At 40.5% G+C, this 19,026-nt stretch overlaps 1 protein-coding gene across 7 annotated transcripts in view; it reads right to left on the bottom strand.

The window, feature by feature from the left end:
- The window catches only part of LOC137377017 (inner centromere protein A-like), a 104,737-nt gene that overhangs the window by 48,268 nt on the left and 37,443 nt on the right, over positions 1–19,026 (bottom strand). For all 7 annotated transcript variants that reach the window (XM_068046153.1, XM_068046150.1, XM_068046151.1 and 4 more), the window contains 5 exons: positions 15,002–15,097; positions 12,900–13,663; positions 9,104–9,149; positions 6,727–6,778; positions 6,456–6,579 (listed from right to left, as the gene is read on the bottom strand). In XM_068046153.1, coding sequence (XP_067902254.1) covers positions 6,456–6,579; positions 6,727–6,778; positions 9,104–9,149; positions 12,900–13,663; positions 15,002–15,097 — 1,082 coding nt within the window. The remainder of the gene's footprint in view (positions 1–6,455; positions 6,580–6,726; positions 6,779–9,103; positions 9,150–12,899; positions 13,664–15,001; positions 15,098–19,026) is intronic.

Below are 19,026 nucleotides of genomic sequence, written 5' to 3'. Positions count from 1 at the left end.
AAAAGAGAAGAAAAATAAAACAGTCTGAGGCAATCTCGACACTGTGCTTCGAGCTCGCTGTAGTCCGGTCTTGCATTTCGTTGAGGTCCAGTGTTCCTTTTAAACCTTGTTCACGTAGGAGACTTCTTCTGAGTTTACGTGTCTTCAATGATTTCCAAAGCTGGTGAAAGCAAGAGGAGGGCAGACAGGAGAGGTGTCTTATCAAACCAAGAGCTTTTCAAGTTTGAAACCTTTGTTGCAAGTTCAAATCTCAACAGCCAGCTAGTCATGTGACAAAGTGGTCTGACCCTGACTTTCATCAGGATCCCATCTGCACCGAGTGAGTGTGCCCTGATTAACCTTACCGGTTTCCCCCCCTTTTATTTCCAGCAGTCAGCTTTTAAATGCCCTGCTTTATTACAGTGGAAGCACACAGGTCTCCAGGTCTCACTCCTGCTCACAGCACCTTCCTTTTTAGCTGGAGGAGGGTCCCTGGTGTGTCCAATTTTCCTTTCTTTTCCAGGACTGCTTGGGCTTCTGTCACCTTCCCACCTTTTATCCTTTGCGGATTTGTGGAGGTGATCAGGAAAGGTTCTCCCCGGGAAACCAACTTACAAATTAAAGCAAATTCATCAGCCAGAAAGGCTGCTTGCCAGGCTCCCTGAACCTGCTGCTCCTCTACATGGGTTTGTCATTGAGAATGGGAGAGTGTTTTTAAATTCCTCTAACAGGATCACTTCAGAGTCTCAGAGCTGAGCTGCATTTTTAAAGTCCTCAGCCACTGGTCAAAAGCCAGCTGCTGGTTTCTTTCAAACTCCAGATTAGTTTGATTGGCTTGCTTTATGAGGGTTCTAAACTACTGGCGGTAGGTTTCGGGTACCAATTCATATGCCCCGAAGATAGCATTTTTGGTTACTTCATAATTTGATGAACTCTCATCTGGCAGCAAGGAATAAACCTCATGGGCTTTTCCAGTTGGTCTCTTTTACTGCAAAGCAAACCAAGTCTCAGCTGGCCATTTTAGCTACCTTGCCAGTTCCTCGAAGGACATGAAAAACACTCCCACATCTTGCTCATTGAATTTTGGAATTAGTTGGGCGAGTTTTGGCAATTCTATACCCAGTCCTGAATTGTGCTCCTCCATATTGGCTATGCTTTCACTAGGGTTACTCTGTCACACCCCAGCTAACTAAAACCGCCTCAACTCTTTGTTCGCATTCTTTCTGGAATATTCTCTCTCTTTCCTTCTCCTGTCTTTGTTTTTCTTCATGTTCCATTTGGAAGGCTCTTTATTTCTCCCTCTCTCTTCCCTCAAATTCAAGTTTCCTTTGTTGCATCTTTGCTAACAATACCCTGTCAGATTCTGTTTCTAACACTGTTTCTGCTTCTTCAGATTCAAGGGAAAAATGGTTGGCCACTAGCCTTAGGAGTTCAGACTTCCTAGCCTTGCCACGTACAGTGATCCCACACTGCTCAGCCATTTTTCTCAACTCCTCCATAGATAGCGCGTTTAACTTATCCCAAGTTACTTCACCCTGGCTTGGAGAGCTACTCGCTTCAGTTGCAGACATGTTCATATTCAATCACACAACCACGAGAAAGCCTGTATTGAAAACATGCTATTTTTTTTTTTGTTTGGGAACAATTTGGCTTCCCACTTCCACTCATTTGTCTGTGATTAACAATCCAGACCCTAGCACCCAATTTCTGTTATGACCAGGTGAGAAATATGTCTAGGGGTCTTTTGCTGTCTTTACCTGGTCTTATTGTAACAGGGTTTAATTTTAAAAGTGTGTTTTGAGCTCCCCCTTTGTGAATCCTTGTTCACAACATCCCAATTATAAGGCAAAGAAATGAACACACCAGGTTTTCTTAGGTTTAAAGTTATATTTACTAAAACTTAAACTCTAATTCGGTTCACGTCTACGAATATGTGACCCGCCTATGCTAGCATGCACATGCGATACACACATGCAAATAGGGACAGAAAAAAGAAAAGAACAATTTGAGGCAATATCTCGTTACTGTGCTTTGAACTCGCTGTAGTCCTTGATTGAAGCTATGGTCTTGCGTTTCATTGGGGCCCAGTGTTCCTTTTAAACCTTGTTCACATAGGAGACTTTTTCTCCGAGTTTACGTGTCGTCAATGGTTTCTGAAGCTGGTGAAAGCGAGATGAGACTAGACAGGAGATCTCATCAAACCAGGAGCTTTTGAGTTCGAATTCCTTGTTGGAAATTCAAATCTCAGCAGCCAGCTAGTCATGTGACTAAAACTGGTCTGACCACTTCTTCTGTGTATTGGGGAAGCAACGACAGGGTCCTTTTTGTTCCAACACTGCTAGTACCATGCAAATGTCCTTCCAGTCAAGGTCTTGCAATTTTAAGTTTTAATGTTCATGTGGCGAAATCATGTGTGCCTCAGTCTTGGCAGGTGGGGGGTTTGCCTGACACCTTGAGAAGGTGGTGGTGAGCTGTATTGGAGAGACGGTGGAAGACAGTGTCTATTCCAACAATAGCAGAAGTGGCTTTGCTATGAAATCGGATGTCTTGATAACTACCTTACCGCATTTCAATTAAGAATGACTCAGTCACAATAAGTGCTAGACTTGTAAACCTCATGAGGATGGAAACGCAAGTGAAGGTATTCAGAGACCATTCATGACTGGAATATTGATAGGGGTAGCAAACATTTCCCATTGTGTGACAATGACTCAGGCCATCAAGCCATCTGCAGAGACAATGTATGGAAGGTTTGGTCAGGCCTGACCAATCAAAAGGGTTAAGGTGGAATGCAACCTAACATGGAATGAAGGAACCCTTGGAGGGGGCATAAATGGAAGGTGCTGATACACTCGGGGCACACTGATTCAAAGAGATGACCACCCTACAGTCAACAAAACATCTCAGGAGAGAAGACTGCACCACAACAACTCGGGAAGCAAGGACAGAGGACACTCTACACACTGATGTATAACTACTGGCTGTATACTCTTGCTTCACTTAATAAACTCTATCTTGATTTAAGAAACCAGAGTCTGTACCTTGTGGGTGCAAGGCTAGTCAACGTCCTGCCTAAGCACAGAAAAATCTTACAAAATCATAGCATGATCAGACAACGCCAACATGGTTTTACGGAAGGAAAATAGTATTTGACAAATTTTAGTTTTTTGAGGATGCAACTAGGTGGTTAGGTAGAGGGGAACCAGTAGATGTCGTATACTTGGATTTCCAAAAGGCATTTGATAAGGTGCCGCACAAAGGCTAATATGCAAGATAAAGGTTCAAGGAATTTGGGATAATATATTAGCACAGATAAAGGATTGGGCAAAGGACAAGAAGCAGAGTAGGAATAAACAGGACATTTTTAAGTTGGCAGGCTGTAACTAGTGGAGTGCCGCAAGGATCAGCATTAGGGCCTCCGCAATTTACAATCTATATTAATGACTTAGATGAAGAGACCAAGAGCAATGTATCTCAGTTTGCTGATGATACAAAACTAGGTAGGAATTCAAGCTTGAAGGATTTATTTGCATGGAGGCAGTACAGTGAAGGTTCATTAGGTTGGTTCCTGGGATGTCAGGATTGTCCTATTATGAGAGGCTGAATAAATTGGGCCTATACCATCTGGTATTTAGAAGACGTGATCTCTTGAAACATACAAGATTCTGAAGGGGCTTGACAGGGTAGACAGATAGTTTCCCCTGGCTGGGGAATCTGGAACATGGGGTACGGTTTCAGGATAAAAGAGGCCGCTCATTTAGGACTGAGGAAGGGGAGAAATTTCTTCCCTCAAAGCTTTGTGAATCTTTGTAATTCTCTACCCCAGAGAGTTGTGAATGCTCATCATTGAGTATATTGAAGAACTAGATTGATTTTTGGTCTGACATAATCAAGGGCTATGGGGAGCAGGCAGGAAGGTGGAGTTGAGGCAAAAGATCAGCCATGATCGTATTGAATGGTGGAGCAGGCTCAAGGGGTCCTATGTTCTACTCTTGTGCCTATTTATGTTCTCATGCTATTATGTAGTCACCTCCATGGCCATATATCAATCAAGTACATCCATCCCAAAAAAAGTGATCTGTCAAAAATTAATTGGTCCCAAACACTCTAGTCAATCTTGGAGGCTAGCAGTTGTAAATCTCAATCCTACGGCTCTATGCAGACATATTGCTGCATTATTAAGGCACTCAAATTAAGGTGGTTTCCAGATTAGACTTCAGATATATAGCATAAACTCAAGCCAAGCAGCAGTTGAGAGGTCAAACAGGGCTCAAATGTGCTGGAGCAAGTGAAAGCATGAGGCGGAAAAAAAAAGGATTCCGCTGTCCTTAATCACTACACTAGACCCCATCCCAACATGCAAACATGGAGAGAATTGTGCTCTGTGGTATACGCTTTACAGGTAAACTTGCTTGATACGGACTGTCCAGGATCATATAAATGACCCATTTTGTCTCGGCTTGCAAGCAGTGATTTAATGCTGGGATAGAATTCCCTGGGCACTTTGCCCAAGTGACCAATTCTTTATAGGACACTCGTGAATGAGTTTTTAATATTTTGTGCGTTGCAAAGGGAAGTGGGAGACAACAACCCTGATCCTGTCCTAAAACATCTAGACACATGCAATTTACAGTAAAGATAACTGGATATAATCAGAACTTTTCCTCTACCTAGTTAAGAAGAACGTGAGGCCAACTGCAGTACCTTCAGTGCCATCCATTCCAAGTTGGCCAAGGGTTGGAATGGGATCTTTTGGATCAGAAGAACTCAGTAATACACCATGTGATGACTTTGAAGAACCCACCTTTCTTTCCCAAGTTTGAACTCAAGTTTATAAAATTTGCCAAGTAAACCAAATTAGTTTCCCTCATAGCAGAAAGTCAACTTTCCTTCAATCATTTATACAGACATGGATTGCAGCGGTTCAAGGTGGCAGCTCATCACCACCTTCGAGGGCAATTAGGGATGGGCAATAAATGCTGACCTAGCCAGTGACGCCCAAATCCCATGAATAAAAAAAATATTGCTATCATTTGGGATCTTTACCCAAGTTAAGCAGGCTCTTCAAATATAGCAACAATTTTCATTTAAAGTGCATAGTCACTATACATGATGCAAATTTTATGCTTTTGTCACGACCAAGGTAGGAGGAGTGCACCGTTTATTCTATCTCCACGGGTCACAACATATATCTATATTTTTTTCCCCACTTACCTAAATGGTCAATCATAGACTATTTTTATTCCAGAATAAAACGCACCAACTAGGTTTCTTTAACAAAGTTATCAGATTATAAAACAAGTCTTAACCAGTAATGAAGTAAAGCATAACCATACAGATTGAAATATTAGAAGTTCCCTTTTTACCTGAGCCCCTCACACCGGTTAACCGGGAGAAAAAAGGATTTTTGTTTCTAGAGCACGATCACAGACAAAAAAAACATGGGCTGAATACTTGCTTATTCTTGAATAGACAGCAGATAAGATGTGTTGTGTTCCAAAACTTGCTAACAGTCTGGACTCTGAGTATATGCAGATAGGTCACTGGGATCTTTTAGAATAGTTTTTTCAGGCGGTGTTGAGAATTAATTTAGTAGGCTTTTCTTCAAAGACAGGAGACGAGACGAGTTGACACAGTGGACTTCTCGGGGTCTTTCAGAGTGGTGCTGGAAAGCTGAGCAGGGTTGTACTGTTCTCTCCTCAGAAGTTCGCTTCCTTTTTACACAGTTCAACCCCAACTCAAAACACTTCAGAAGTGACACTGACAACAGGTGGTCATATAAATCTTGACCTGTCACTTCTTTGTAAACAGCTTCTCTAGGTGTCCAAACTTCTTGTTTATTGAGCTGCAAGTCAGGTAGCTTACTGGAAAAGCTGGTTTTCCTCAAGAACTCTCAGTGCCCTTTAAAAAAAACACTGTCAGGGACTGTTTTTCAAAGTCAAGTGGCATTTACATGACCCTTTTGAAAACCCCAAAATTTAACATTTCTTCAGTCTTTCAAAAATGAATCCTCAAAAAGTACATTTAACAAAACAGAGGCACTTTCGTAACACTTTGTTAAAGCAGCATTGTTGCCTTTCAACAAGTTCAGCTTAAAATTACAATTTTGGCTACCAATAAACCATATACTGTATGTAGTACATGCAATTGCTGTTTTAGCACAGTAAAAGTTACTTTTATTAAAACGCAATACTGAAAGTCACTCCGTCATATTGCCCATTGTAGAAAGTTTTCCTTACAATTTGGAGGTGACAATGCCTCCAGAGATATGAGTTTGAAAATCTTCAGTTTGATCTTCAGACAGGGTTCAGTATTTTACTGTTCCTGCTGACTTGGCTTTCTACAAGCTCTAATGTACATCATACAGTGTGCCCAGTCTTTGCACCACATCTCAATAACACACAACTATCTTTAGCTTCTGCAGAGTAAAATTGAAATACAATCTATTCAAGTTTTAAAATTCACCAATTACAGACCTTTTCTCTGAATTCTTGAACTGCAAGTTTGTGGCTTAGACACAGCAGCTGACACAGCCTCCTCTAGATTGCTCATAATTTTTGTGGCATTCCTAGTGCATCTATGACCTTGTTTTTCAGGAACCTGTAGACAAATGAAACAACTCAACCTTAGCTTACATGATTAGTTATTTTTGAGTTACTCACATCTTGCTAATTAAACAAAAAAAAAAAAAAACGACCATAGAAGGTAAAATGTTTCGAAAAGCGATGCCATTTGTACTATACTTACCAATGTGGCTGGCTGCTTCTCCTTCGGTTGCTCAAGTTCAACTGTTTCAACACTGCAATGACAAGATATTGTTGATTCCAAGTGCCCTACAACATCTAGCATTTTGAAATTAGGTCAGGCAATGCTTACATTCTTAGCCTTTTAGTGAATATAAATTAGCTATGGAGACCAACAGTAATACCTTCTTTCTCATGAGTGGAAAAAAATGATTTCCAATTCAATTGAATTGACATCATACTACTTCAAGATGAACTCGTTTCCTACCAGAGGAATTTTAACTTGTTCAGATCCATCCAATTTATACACGTTTAATAAGAAACCATATACAAGAACAAGCCTATCTACTTTCCTGTCTACACCATCCCAGAACTATCCCACGACCATTTAAACACTTGAAATTCATTAGGTTAAAGGTGTAACAAGCTGCATTATAAGGCTACAAATCATTTTCAGCACGGTACAACATGACCAACTAAAAGAACTGCAATTTGGAGGGTAGAATACATTTCTAATAAATTCTTTATATTAATTACAATCTCCTCATCGAGGCACTTTTGTACTGCAAACAGGATACTTCATCTTGCAGCAGCTCTTCATGATTTTGATTTCTCAGGATGCTGTGGCATTTAATAATCTCATCTTTAGTTGCCCTAAGATGATGCTCCTCGACCTCCTTAAAACACTGTATCCATGTGGTGAAAGGGACCCAGCTGCATAGGTGTGGAGCTTTTTGTCATTGCGGCTGCATCCATGTAGAACTGTGACGAGTATACATTACAATTGTGACTCGTTAAAAACAAAGTGGACCAAGGATTTGTCTGACCACTCTGGCATCAGATCAGTTTTTAGGCTTCTACCACTCCACTGACCACTAAAAAACACTGACAATTGACCCAGAAGCCAATTTTTCCAACAAGTCCCATCTCTAAAAAATGGCAAATAAAAGTTTATTAAAAAACTTTGAAGGGTTTAATTATAGGGTGCAGGCAGAAGTCTTAAATGTTAAAATTAATTAGGCATTTCAGTTAAACACCATTCAAATTGTTTATTTTTAGTATAGGGTTAATAAAAGGAAGCTATCTGGCCATAAATGTAAAATGACTAGAATTTTAAGTGGAAAAGGTACAAGAATCATTTCTGCCATGAGCTAGATCATCTTTTTTAAACTTCAGATAGGCAAGAATGGACACTTAAGTACTACCCAATAGCAAGACTATTTGCATTCATTGACAACAGGGTGCTTTTTTTTCAATAATCTGAACATGTCAAACTAATTGTGAACTCCACACCTTGAATTATTAGAGCAGAATCAGAAGCTGCCATTCTATAGTGCAGTGACTAAGGGTTAATGTTGCAAATTAGTTGGATCTCAGTTACAGGTGTAGAGTCACTAAAATAGGACTACGAACCTGGTTTAGAAAGGATATAAACTTTTTTTGGAAGCCACCAGGGTTTCCCATGTAGTAACCATGCTCTCAATGTACATTTATGAATTTCCCATTTGTCAAATGGGAAAAGGATCAGTAGATGATTTTTCTTTATACTTTATGGGATGTGAGCATCACTGGCAGGTCAGCATTTGTTGCCCACCCCTAATTGCCCTTGAACTGAGCGGCTTGCTAGGCCACATCAGAGGGCAGTTAAGAGTCAACCACATTGCTGTGGGTCTGGAGGCACATGTAGGCCAGATCAGGTAAGGATGGCAGACTTCCTTCCCTGAAGGACATTAGCGAAACAGATGGGTTTTTACAACAAATCGATGATAGCTTCATGGCACCAATACTGAGACTAGCTTTCTATTCCAGATTTTTGTTGATTAATTGAATTTGAATTGAATTTAAATTCAACCAGCTGCCGTGGTGGGATCTGAACCAGTGTCCCCAGGGCATTAGCCTGGGCTTCTGGATTATTAGTCCAGTGACGTTACCACTATGCCACCATCTCCCCCATGGTGTTCTAATAGCCTATGACACTTGCGCTCCGGGCTCATGTGAAGAATTGCTACTTGGTAAGGTAGTAGAGGGCAACAAGCACTTGTAGAAGTAGTGTTCCCAACTAAAGTCATTAACGCCAGTATTAATTGAGAGTGGGAAGATAATATTACTGCCAGGCCTCTTAAGTGAGCTATAGGAGGCCTCAAATGAACCACGTCCAACTTAAAAGCACCACCTTTAGGGAAGATTTCTACAAGAGGTATCTCTAGATAGTACATACAGAAGTAATTGGCAGGAGAAAGTCCCATTTTATAGGAAGATACACATAGCTGTACTGCCCTTTATAGTGATGTCCCCATTTAAGGGACCACAATGTTAAAGTAGGATTACACCTCAACGAACTAACAAAATTTTGGAGGTAGCTACTCCAACTAAAATCTCACCATTCTTTCTCTGCATTTTCTTCCATTTTCTCAATGGAGCTACAGTCTATAGAGAAAAAAAGACATGGACATTGAAAACATTTATATGCAAAACTGAAAACATTGGCACTAGACAGAATTTGAAATATTGGCGAGCTCAATCAACTGAATTAAAGATTCTTAAATAAGTCCTTTCATATCAGAATTCAAGGAACCAGTAAAATAAAAAAGGTCTACAGAGTTTGCAGTCCGGCACAATACTCCAAACTTTGTAAAAAGATTTCATACTCTAGACACCATCAAGAGATTTAAAAATACAGTTCTAGACTCGTGGTGAAATTTCGATACATTGGGTGGGCGGGTGTGGAGGGGATTGGGAAAAATCAGGATTGCTAATTTAAGTCACCATTGTGACAAAGCAGTCAAGGAGTGTGCATTTCCTGTTACTTATCTGGATTTGTGTTTTCTCATTTTCAATGAGCCATCTCGTCTTGTAAAATGTCACTATCCCACCTTAGTTGTTTAGTGCCTTGGTCTCCATTTTAAGATATATTTTGCTAGTCCTCTCCACACAAAGCTTCCACTGAATTGCAACAAAAGACTTTCCAATTTGGATTAATAGGTTTATTCCAGTGAGACAATGAGTCGTTCCCATCCACAAAATCTGTTGAATGAGGAGAAAGTAGGAAACCCCAACAAAAGACCAGGCTTTGCACCAAAATGTTAAGAGAAAAAAGGCCAAATCAGGCTCCCCAAAAACCACTGGACAGGGGGACATAGGTAATGAATGCAAAATATTACATATGATGAATGTGTGTAAACATGTGCTCTTTGACCTGAAAGTTAAAAGAATTAAACAGACCAAGAGACAATACTATTAGTAATGTTGAATAAAACGCTTTTACTGTTTTACACCATGTGAATTTACTGAAAACAGCAGTTGTCCCTTGGAAAAAAAAAAAGAGTTTATGAAGAACTGACAGGCCTCAACATTCTGGGCTGTGTACTCTGCCTGTCTTAGGATTATAAGAAATAGGAGTAGGCCATTTGGCCCATCGAGCCTGCTCCACCAAACAGATCACTACTGATCATCTACTCTATGCCATTTTCCCCCCACTATCCCTTGATGTCGTTAGCATTCAGAAATCTGATTCCTGTCTTGAACATACTCAACAATTGAGCTTCCACAGGGTCTTCTGGAGGAATAACTGGAACAGGTGGAAACAGTAGGTTTATATGTGGAGAAAAATGGAAACACAGGCGGGATCTTACTGTGGAGCAGGCCACTTTCTTGGGGGAACAGTGTGGTGTTATAGATGTCCATAGCCTCCGATGCGCCTTGACTGCCAGTGCGTAATGGATGAGATGAGTTTGGAATTGGACCAGTCGAAGCAGTGGTTATGGAGTTGAGTGTGCTCAACAATAGCTGACTTGTCCCATTCACGGTGTTTGAAGCAGGTTTGGTGTTCGAGTCTAGTGTGTAGGCTGTGGCTGATCTGATGTAGATGAATCCACAGTCACATGGTGTGCTGTAAATTCTTGGTTTGTTGTGAGATGGTTTCTGGGTCTTTATGGGTACGAAGGATGGAGTGGAGCTTCTTGGATGACTTGCATCAGATTTCCATGTCCGCTGACTTGAGTATGTGCTGTAGACTGAGAGGTTGAGCCAATGTATGTGAGGCTGACTTGTCTTGATTGAGGTAGTTGTTGCAGTGCAAGCAACAGGTGGACATGTGTTGACCTTTTGGGAAGGAAATCTGTTGAGTTGAAGTGTAGACTTGATATGGCATGATTCTTGTAGTAGATTTTTATTGCTAATGGAGTAGGCTCTCCTGATGAGGATGTTAGATACCGATTGAAGAATAGAGTGTTATGACCGACCACTCGTCAAAACCACCAATCAAAATATAAGATTCTGATTGTGGTGAGAGAAATGCACTGATAATTCAATCCTGTCGTTCCACAGATCGCTTAACATATCATTTAAAATCTTTCCAAATTAAAAGACCCAGCCAAATTATATCATTAACTCCCGAATGAGGCTAACCAAACCAGTTGTCTTTAAACCAACAAATTAACTGTTTAATTAGAAAAAACTAAATTAAACACAAAAGATATAAACATTTAAAATAGAAAAAATTAGAGTCCTTGCAAATTTACAGTCCAATGTTGCTTGAAGTCCTCACAGAATGTTGCTTTCTTTCTCCAGCAAATTTCAACAATTAACGACTTGCAAATACTTTCAACAGAATCAAGCTGAATTCTGAGGGATAAAAGATTGTCACAGTCTAACTTCCCTTTCTTCAATTTAAATTACCAGAGATCTGAGTTTTGGTTTGACTTTAGAATTTTGAGAGATAATAAACAGACTAAAATCTCTTCCTTCAGTTTAAATAGTTGAGAGCTCTTTTTCCAAGTGCCGTCATCACAGCTGTGTCCTCGGTGTCTGTGTTCTGTTAGAACAAACTGTCTTCAATTAAAAAGTCAGTTCAAAATTGAATTGTAACAAATGTATCGCTTGAGACTCACTCCCAGTGGCTGTATCTATGGTAACAAAAATGCATCTTTTGAATCGCAGTCTCCAAATGGCTGTTTCTAAGGCAACGAAAATGCATCTTCCTATAACTCCTGAGGCTTACTGGTTCTTAAAGCAATACTGATCCTTTGCAAGCCTTAAAGGCAAACCGCATATTCTGAAAAAAAAAAACTACAGAACCATGACAAAAGGGATGAAGAAAAGAATGCATCAGGGATGATAGGGAGATCTATTAACACCCCCAAGACAGTGACATGCTCATCAGTGATGTCTGGTTACCCTGACTCAAAAAACATCACCACCTGCTTGGCAGTCAACATACTCCGACAAGAATAATAGTATCTATCGACTTGCTGTGAGATACAATAGCCGATCAGCAGAAAGAATAGCATTTAATGACCGATAACAGAAAACAAGTTAGCACACCAATAGATCATTCCATGTTCTTGCTGCTATTAGCAGTAAGATCCCATCCATATTCCCATTCTCCATCACATATAAACCTGTTTCCACCTGTTCCAGTTATCCATCCAGAAGATGGGCAGAGTATGCTGCCCAAAATGTTGAGGCCTGCCAATTCTAAGAACTCAATTTTTCATGGGACAACTGCCCTTTTTTTTTTTTTAAAAAGAGCAAATTCATGAAGTAAAACGGTAAAATTGTCTTGCTCGACATTACCATTCTCAGTGTGAAAACTTTCAAACAACTTAATACTATTTAGTTTTAGACAGGAAATTACCGTCAGTCCATCTAGCCAACCTATCCACAGTATTCCCTTGCTGTATTTCTAATAGCCCTAAATCTTATTTGTTGACAGTTTATCCAATTCCTTCTTGAAACCCAATAAGATTTTTTGTTCCAGTCTGTTCCACAAATTTACCACCCATTAGTTAAAAAAAAAACTTGCTTCCTGCATTTCCTATTTTCATACATTGCTCTTAATTTGTAAATATGACCCTTAAATGCTTAAATTCAGTACAAGGAAAAGCTAATTGAAGATTCAATTTGATCAAACTTTTCATAATTTTCAACACTTCAATCATAGGCCCTCAGTTTTCTCTTTTGGAGAGAACAAAACCCAGGGTAGTCAATCTTTCCCCATACATCATTCCTTTAAATTTTGGGATTAACTGTGCAAGCTTTCCTTGTAACCCTTCTACTAACAGACTATTTTACTACATTATAGGTCCACAATCTAGTGAGGGGCAGCACAGCAGTTACCATTCTGCATGCAGAATGCAATGCATGCGGTGTGAATTTTCCTTACACGTTTATACTTACAACTGGAAGCAGAGGACTCCAGCATATTTTTTCTCCTGGCAATAGATTTACGTAATGATTTTCTGGTGGATTCCTGAACCATGGTGGCCCGTTGAACATTAAGTGAATATTTATCCATCAACCTGATGCAGCTGGACCTGCGGCCAGCAATGCTTTTCCGTACTGACTTACGGGTACTTCTAGTGCTGTTACGAACGGATTTATTTTCATCTGTCTCAGAGATGGAACCCCCAGCCACAGCTGGAATATTGCTCAACTCCCAATTAGCTGAAGCAGACGCTCCATCAACTGCATTTTCCTTAGTAGTAACAGCATCTATTTTGATCTTCATTGCTTCATGATTTGAGCAGCTGGGGCTCACTGCAGGAGCAGCAAGAGGCAATGTTTCCAAAGGAGGTCCACTTTGAGGAGGTGGTTTTGCCTCAACTATTTTTTGAGGTAAGTTCACATGCTCAAAAGTCAGAGTTTGGGATAAGTTGACCACATGACTCTTTTGGGATAACTCCACATTCTTGTGGCCATTCAGCGACAGTTCAACCAATGGAATTCTACCATTAACTGGAACAATAGGGCACATGCTGTTTTTCTCAGTTTCTAAACTAGCAGTTGCTGCTGCTGCACGTGATGCTGATCGTGTCAGACGCACAGGATGCACCTGCTCAACTATTTTACTGCAGTCATGGTTATCTTCCTCAAAGACTCTACGTATGAGTTTTGGCCGCTGAATTGAAGAACGTCTTAAACTTCTTCTGCTTCTGGAAAATCTGGAAATAAAATTTTGAAAACTGAAATTATGCTTAAATCAACTTTGAGATAAATTATGAAGTGCCCTATTCAAATGATTGTATCAAAATTCATACCAATTACAATTAAAACACTGAAGAAAGCCTTTTATCTGGATTTATCCAAGTCATGTATTATGTTTTGTTTAAACAGAATTAAAGATCTTCTTCCTCCCTTTTCTAAAGATATAGAAGTTTGCAGTTTTCTCCCACCTGGCCACAACAGCCAAAAACAGTGCTTGCCTGTAACTGTTTTAGCGTGGGATGGGGAGAGAGAGAGAAGAGAAACACATTGGAGCCAAATTCTGCTTTCAGAGAAGCACTTTTCCCTCAGGTGGATAACCACCAGGATCAGTGATCTATAATGTTCTCCCAATGCAACCCAATAGGTCCTGGGACATTAAAGTTAGCCATTGCATCTGTAATACCACCCTGGCTGGTCAACTAAGTGACTAAAGATTAGTAATCAAGTCATACCTTCAAACTGCATGGCTAAGCTTGATGTTACTTTTACCAAGTGAGCCAACAAGAATTCAAAAATAGTTAGGAGGATATGCATGAAGCTCTTCTATTAGCCCCGAGCTGAAAAGGAGCACTTAGTTGAACTGGACAGGCTCTTAGTTCTTCCCCGAGTCACAAATACTTTAAAAGGAAATTAGAGTAATGAAACATTTTTTCCTTCCACCCTCCCCAGCACCACCATCTTAGATTTACTGCCATTTGATCTTTCAGCATTGAGTTTTGCGCTTTTTTTTAAAAAAAAAAAAAACCTCTTCTGCTTTGTAAACCCAGAAAGTGGCGAACCTGTGTAATTCTCCAGCACAGAAAGCAGTCGAGGCCAAATCATTAAATATATTCAAGAAAGAGTTAGATATAGTTCTTGGGGCTAAAGGGATCAAGGGATACGGGGAGAAAGCGGGAACTGGGTACTGAGTTTGGATGATCAGCCATGATTGTATTGAATGGCAGAGCAGGCTCGAAGGGCTGAACGGCCTACTCCTATTTTTCTATGTTTTTACGACTGCAGTGAGACAAGTTACTTCTTACTACTGTAAAAAGAGTTTACACTTTGATGCAGTCACTTTGGGTTTACTAACTTAGTCATCCCAAACCATTCTAATATCTTCTGGAAAACTGTGCAGAGTAACATTGGTAGAGCCCAGCACAGGTTCACTGTCAAAGGAAATAAATGGAAATTCATCTTTCAAAAAACAAACATCTATGGGAAATTAGATCTCTTAAATCCAATGATGAACATGGTTGGATGATTTTGATGCCATCGACTTGTAACTTCTCATTAAAGAACATTGATACCCTTACCTCTTATTAGGATCCTGGGCTACAGATGGGCGCCTCCTGAGCCTTTTTCTCTCTGAAGGAGTTTTTGGCATCAACTCAGGCTCTGCATTAAAATCACTGAAAAACATTTTCAATTTGTATGGAAATAATTATCTTAAGCACAGTAATTCTTTGCGACAATGCCCCTTCATTAAGTTAGTGTAGGATAGATTTAAGTTATTATAAATTGCTGGGACTATAGGAGTATTGGCGCCAACGGGATTTGTTTGCTTAAGTGGAAACATTTTAAAGGGAAACATTATGACCATGTAATGAGTGATGCCTGAGCCTACGCGAGTAAAGGTGCACATGGGAATATCCCAGTGTTCTCTATACACCCTTGCTTTACAGGAGCACAGCACAGGTCCAACAATGACCTCATGATGTCTGGCAGCTGATAGTTCTACTCGCATGAAATGATAACATTAATTCAATATCACTTTAATGTGCATACCTTTTTGCTGATTACTAAAATGACTTTTGCAGGAAGTGCAGTCCCATTCCTGCTGACACTTCACCCAAGTGAGCATTTCTAGTATTTTCAGTTTTTATTTCAGACTTCTAGCATCTGCAGTATTTTGCTTTTGTAACATGTGGTGGTAGAATATTTGGCTTTGGAGGAAATAGCTATAAGAGGACACAACCACCCAGCCACATATTGTCCTCCTGATATCCAGATACATACACTTTCCAGCACAGGCCAAGCTACTGCAAACAAGAAGCATAACAGATTTTTAACTTTAAAAAAGTCAATTTTCTCCCCTCCCCAAAACAAGGTGCAATTAAATCAATTGTGGTTTACCGGTCTTCCAGGCACAGACCAGGAACCAAATTTGAGAATTTTTAACCCATTAAAAAGACTTACAACTCAACTTCAGACATCCCAAAGCACTTTACAAAGCAATTAAGTACTTTTGAAGTATAATCACTGCTATTACATAGGAAACATGGAATTCAATCTGCACACAGCAAAATCCCAAACAGCGATGTGATGATCTGTTTAGATGATGGCTGAAGGATTAAATATTGGAAACCTCTTGTTTGAAATAGTATCATAGGATTTTAATACGTCCATAGGCCCATAGAGTCTGCTGTGCTATCTTGCTTGATCTTGTAGCTCATTTTTTAAAAATTCTAATTCCTTAAGCTTTCTTGCTTTTAACTGTCTTTTAACTGTCATTTGAAACATTTTGCATCTATGACATTCCACCTTCTCAACCTTTTTGTGAAAAGATTCTCTGTTTTCCCAAATTGTTTGAATTTTATAGCATTTCCTTTGTTCTGTCAGTTCCTCGTTATTTTAAAACACTTCAACCAGATGACCCCTTAATATCACTTTCAGAGAAGATAACAATCTTTCCTTCATGCCAGGTATTACCCCAGTGAATCATCACTGAAACCAGTCAAAAATTGGTATATCGTTAAGAACTCTCATCTGCACTAGTACTTTCATTTACATATTACAATTCATGTAGTGAAGCTCAGCATTATAGTGGTCTTTTTGCAACTCCACAGTGGCGCAGTGGTTAGCACCGCAGCCTCACAGCTCCAGGGACCCGGGTTCGATTCCGGGTACTGCCTGTGTGGAGTTTGCAAGTTCTCCCTGTGTCTGCGTGGGTTTCCTCCGGGTGCTCCGGTTTCCTCCCACAAGCCAAAAAGACTTGCAGGTTGATAGGTAAATTGGCCATTATAAATTGTCACTAGTATAGGTAGGTGGTAGGGAAATATAGGGATAGGTGGGGATGTTTGGTAGGAATATGGGATTAGTATAAATGGGTGGTTGATGTTCGGCACAGACTCGGTGGGCCGAAGGGCCTGTTTCAGTGCTGTATCTCTAATCTAATCAAAAATCTAATCAAGTTGGCCTTTAATCACTTTTATACTTGGACCCATAAATTTTGTTCCTTTATTCTTTTGCTCTCCTTCCCCCATTTAGACTATATTCCTATGCATTCTTATTACTTCACACCAAGAATACACCTGCCATCGCTCTGCCTGCTCACTTAATGTATACTGTTAGAATTTCTATCTACTTTCACAATTCACTAGCTCCTATGTAATGAGTACTTACATAACATGGTTAGAGTAGACAGGGGCAAAGCATGGAGGGGGACACAGATTAACTTCAAATTGGGCATGCTGCACCATGGAACCAGCAGTTGGCAGAGTCAGGAAATGAGGAAAGGATGAACCTTTGTGGGATGGAATGCAGGCAGTGGAGTTTTGGTCATATAGTTTTAAGTAGAGTGGAACACAATGCTCACAATAACGCTGAAGATGACAGGCACTGATGACAATGAGGCAGTAAGGGATCAGGCACTGGCAGGACAGGAAATGTTAAAGTGCTATGTAAAGGCCTGTTCAGGTCAGGAAAAATCCCGACCCAAACCCGAAAGAGCCACAGCAGACCCAAGCCCAAATCATTCCATTTTTTTCCCCGCACCTGACCCGACCACCAGAATGTTCACTTTACCTACCTTCCGATTCCAAATCTGTTTTTCACTTTCAGTTTGTGCAGATAAGCAACAAAAACTGTAATTGGACTTGAAAGGTTGTTTAAAAAGATTAGAACCACGAAGTCAGTGATTGGTCACGAGTTAACCAGAAACCCATGGAGTTGTGCCCAGACAGGTTACATAGAAAATAGGAGGGGTAAGCCATCTGGCCCTTCGAGCCTGCTCCGCCATTCAATATCATGGCTGATCATCAAACTCAGTAACCTGTTCCCGCTTTCGCCCCATATCCTTTGATCCCTTTAAACCCAAGAGCTATATCTAACTCCTTCTTGAAAACATACAAAGTTTTGGCCTCAACTGCTTTCTGTGGTAGCGAATTCCACAGGTTCACCACTCTCTGGGTGAAGAAATTTCTCCTCATCTCAGTCCCGAATGGTTTACCCTGTATCCTTAGACTATGACCCCTGGTTCTGGACTCCCCCACCATCACAAACATCCTTCCTGCATCTACCCTGTCAAGTCCTGTTAGAATTTTATAGGTTTCTATGAGATCCCCCCTCACTCTTCTGAACTCCAGCGAATATAATCCTAACCGACTCAATCGCTCCTCATACGTCAGTCCCGCCATCCTAGGAATCAGTCTGGTAAACCTTCGTTGCACTCCTCCACAGCAAGAACATCCTTCCTCAGACAAGGAGACCAAAATGGCACACAATATTCCAGGTGTGGCCTCACCAAGGCCCTGTATAATTGCAGCAAGACATCCCTGCTTCTGTACTTGAATCCTCTCGCTATGATGGCCAACATACTATTTTCCTTTTATACCAACTTTTGCACCTGCATGCTTACCTTCAGCGACTTGTGTACGAGAACACCCAGGTTTCGCTGCATATTCCCCTTTCAGTTTCTAGCCGTTCAGATAATAATCTGCCTTCCTGTTTTTTTGCTACCAAAGTGGATAACCTCACATTTATCCACATTATACTGCATCTGCCATGCATTAGCCCACTCACTTAACTTGTCCAAGTCACCCTGAAGCCTCTCTGCATCCTCCTCACAACTCACCCAGTTTTGCGTCATCTGCAAATTTGGAGATATTACATTTAGTTCCCTCATCTAAATTAATATATATTGTGAATAGCTGGGGTCCTAGCACCGATCCCTGCAGTACCCCACTAAATCACTGCCTGCCATTTGGAAAAAGACCCATTTATCCCTACTCTTTGTTTCCTGTCTGGCAAACAATTTTCTTTCCATGGCAATACACCACCAATCCCATGCGCTTTAATTTTACACACCAATCTCTTATGTGGGAATTTGTCAAATGCCTTCTGAAAGTCCAAATAGACCACATCCACTGGCTCCCCCTCATCAACTCTACTCTAGTCTAGGACTGTACTGTATGCAGAGTCAGAGTCATAGAGTTATACAGCACTGAAACAGGCCCTTCGGCCTGTTAGTGTCTGTGCTGGCCATCAAGCATCTAACTATTCTAATCCCTTTTTCCAACACCTGGCCCTTAGCCTTATATGCTATGGCTTTTCAAGTGTT

The sequence above is a fragment of the Heterodontus francisci genome, chromosome 14 (assembly GCF_036365525.1).
Source record: "Heterodontus francisci isolate sHetFra1 chromosome 14, sHetFra1.hap1, whole genome shotgun sequence".
NCBI lineage: Eukaryota > Metazoa > Chordata > Chondrichthyes > Heterodontiformes > Heterodontidae > Heterodontus > Heterodontus francisci.
Note: the sequence above shows the minus strand (reverse complement) of the source record. Positions and strands in the feature narration are given on the sequence as shown.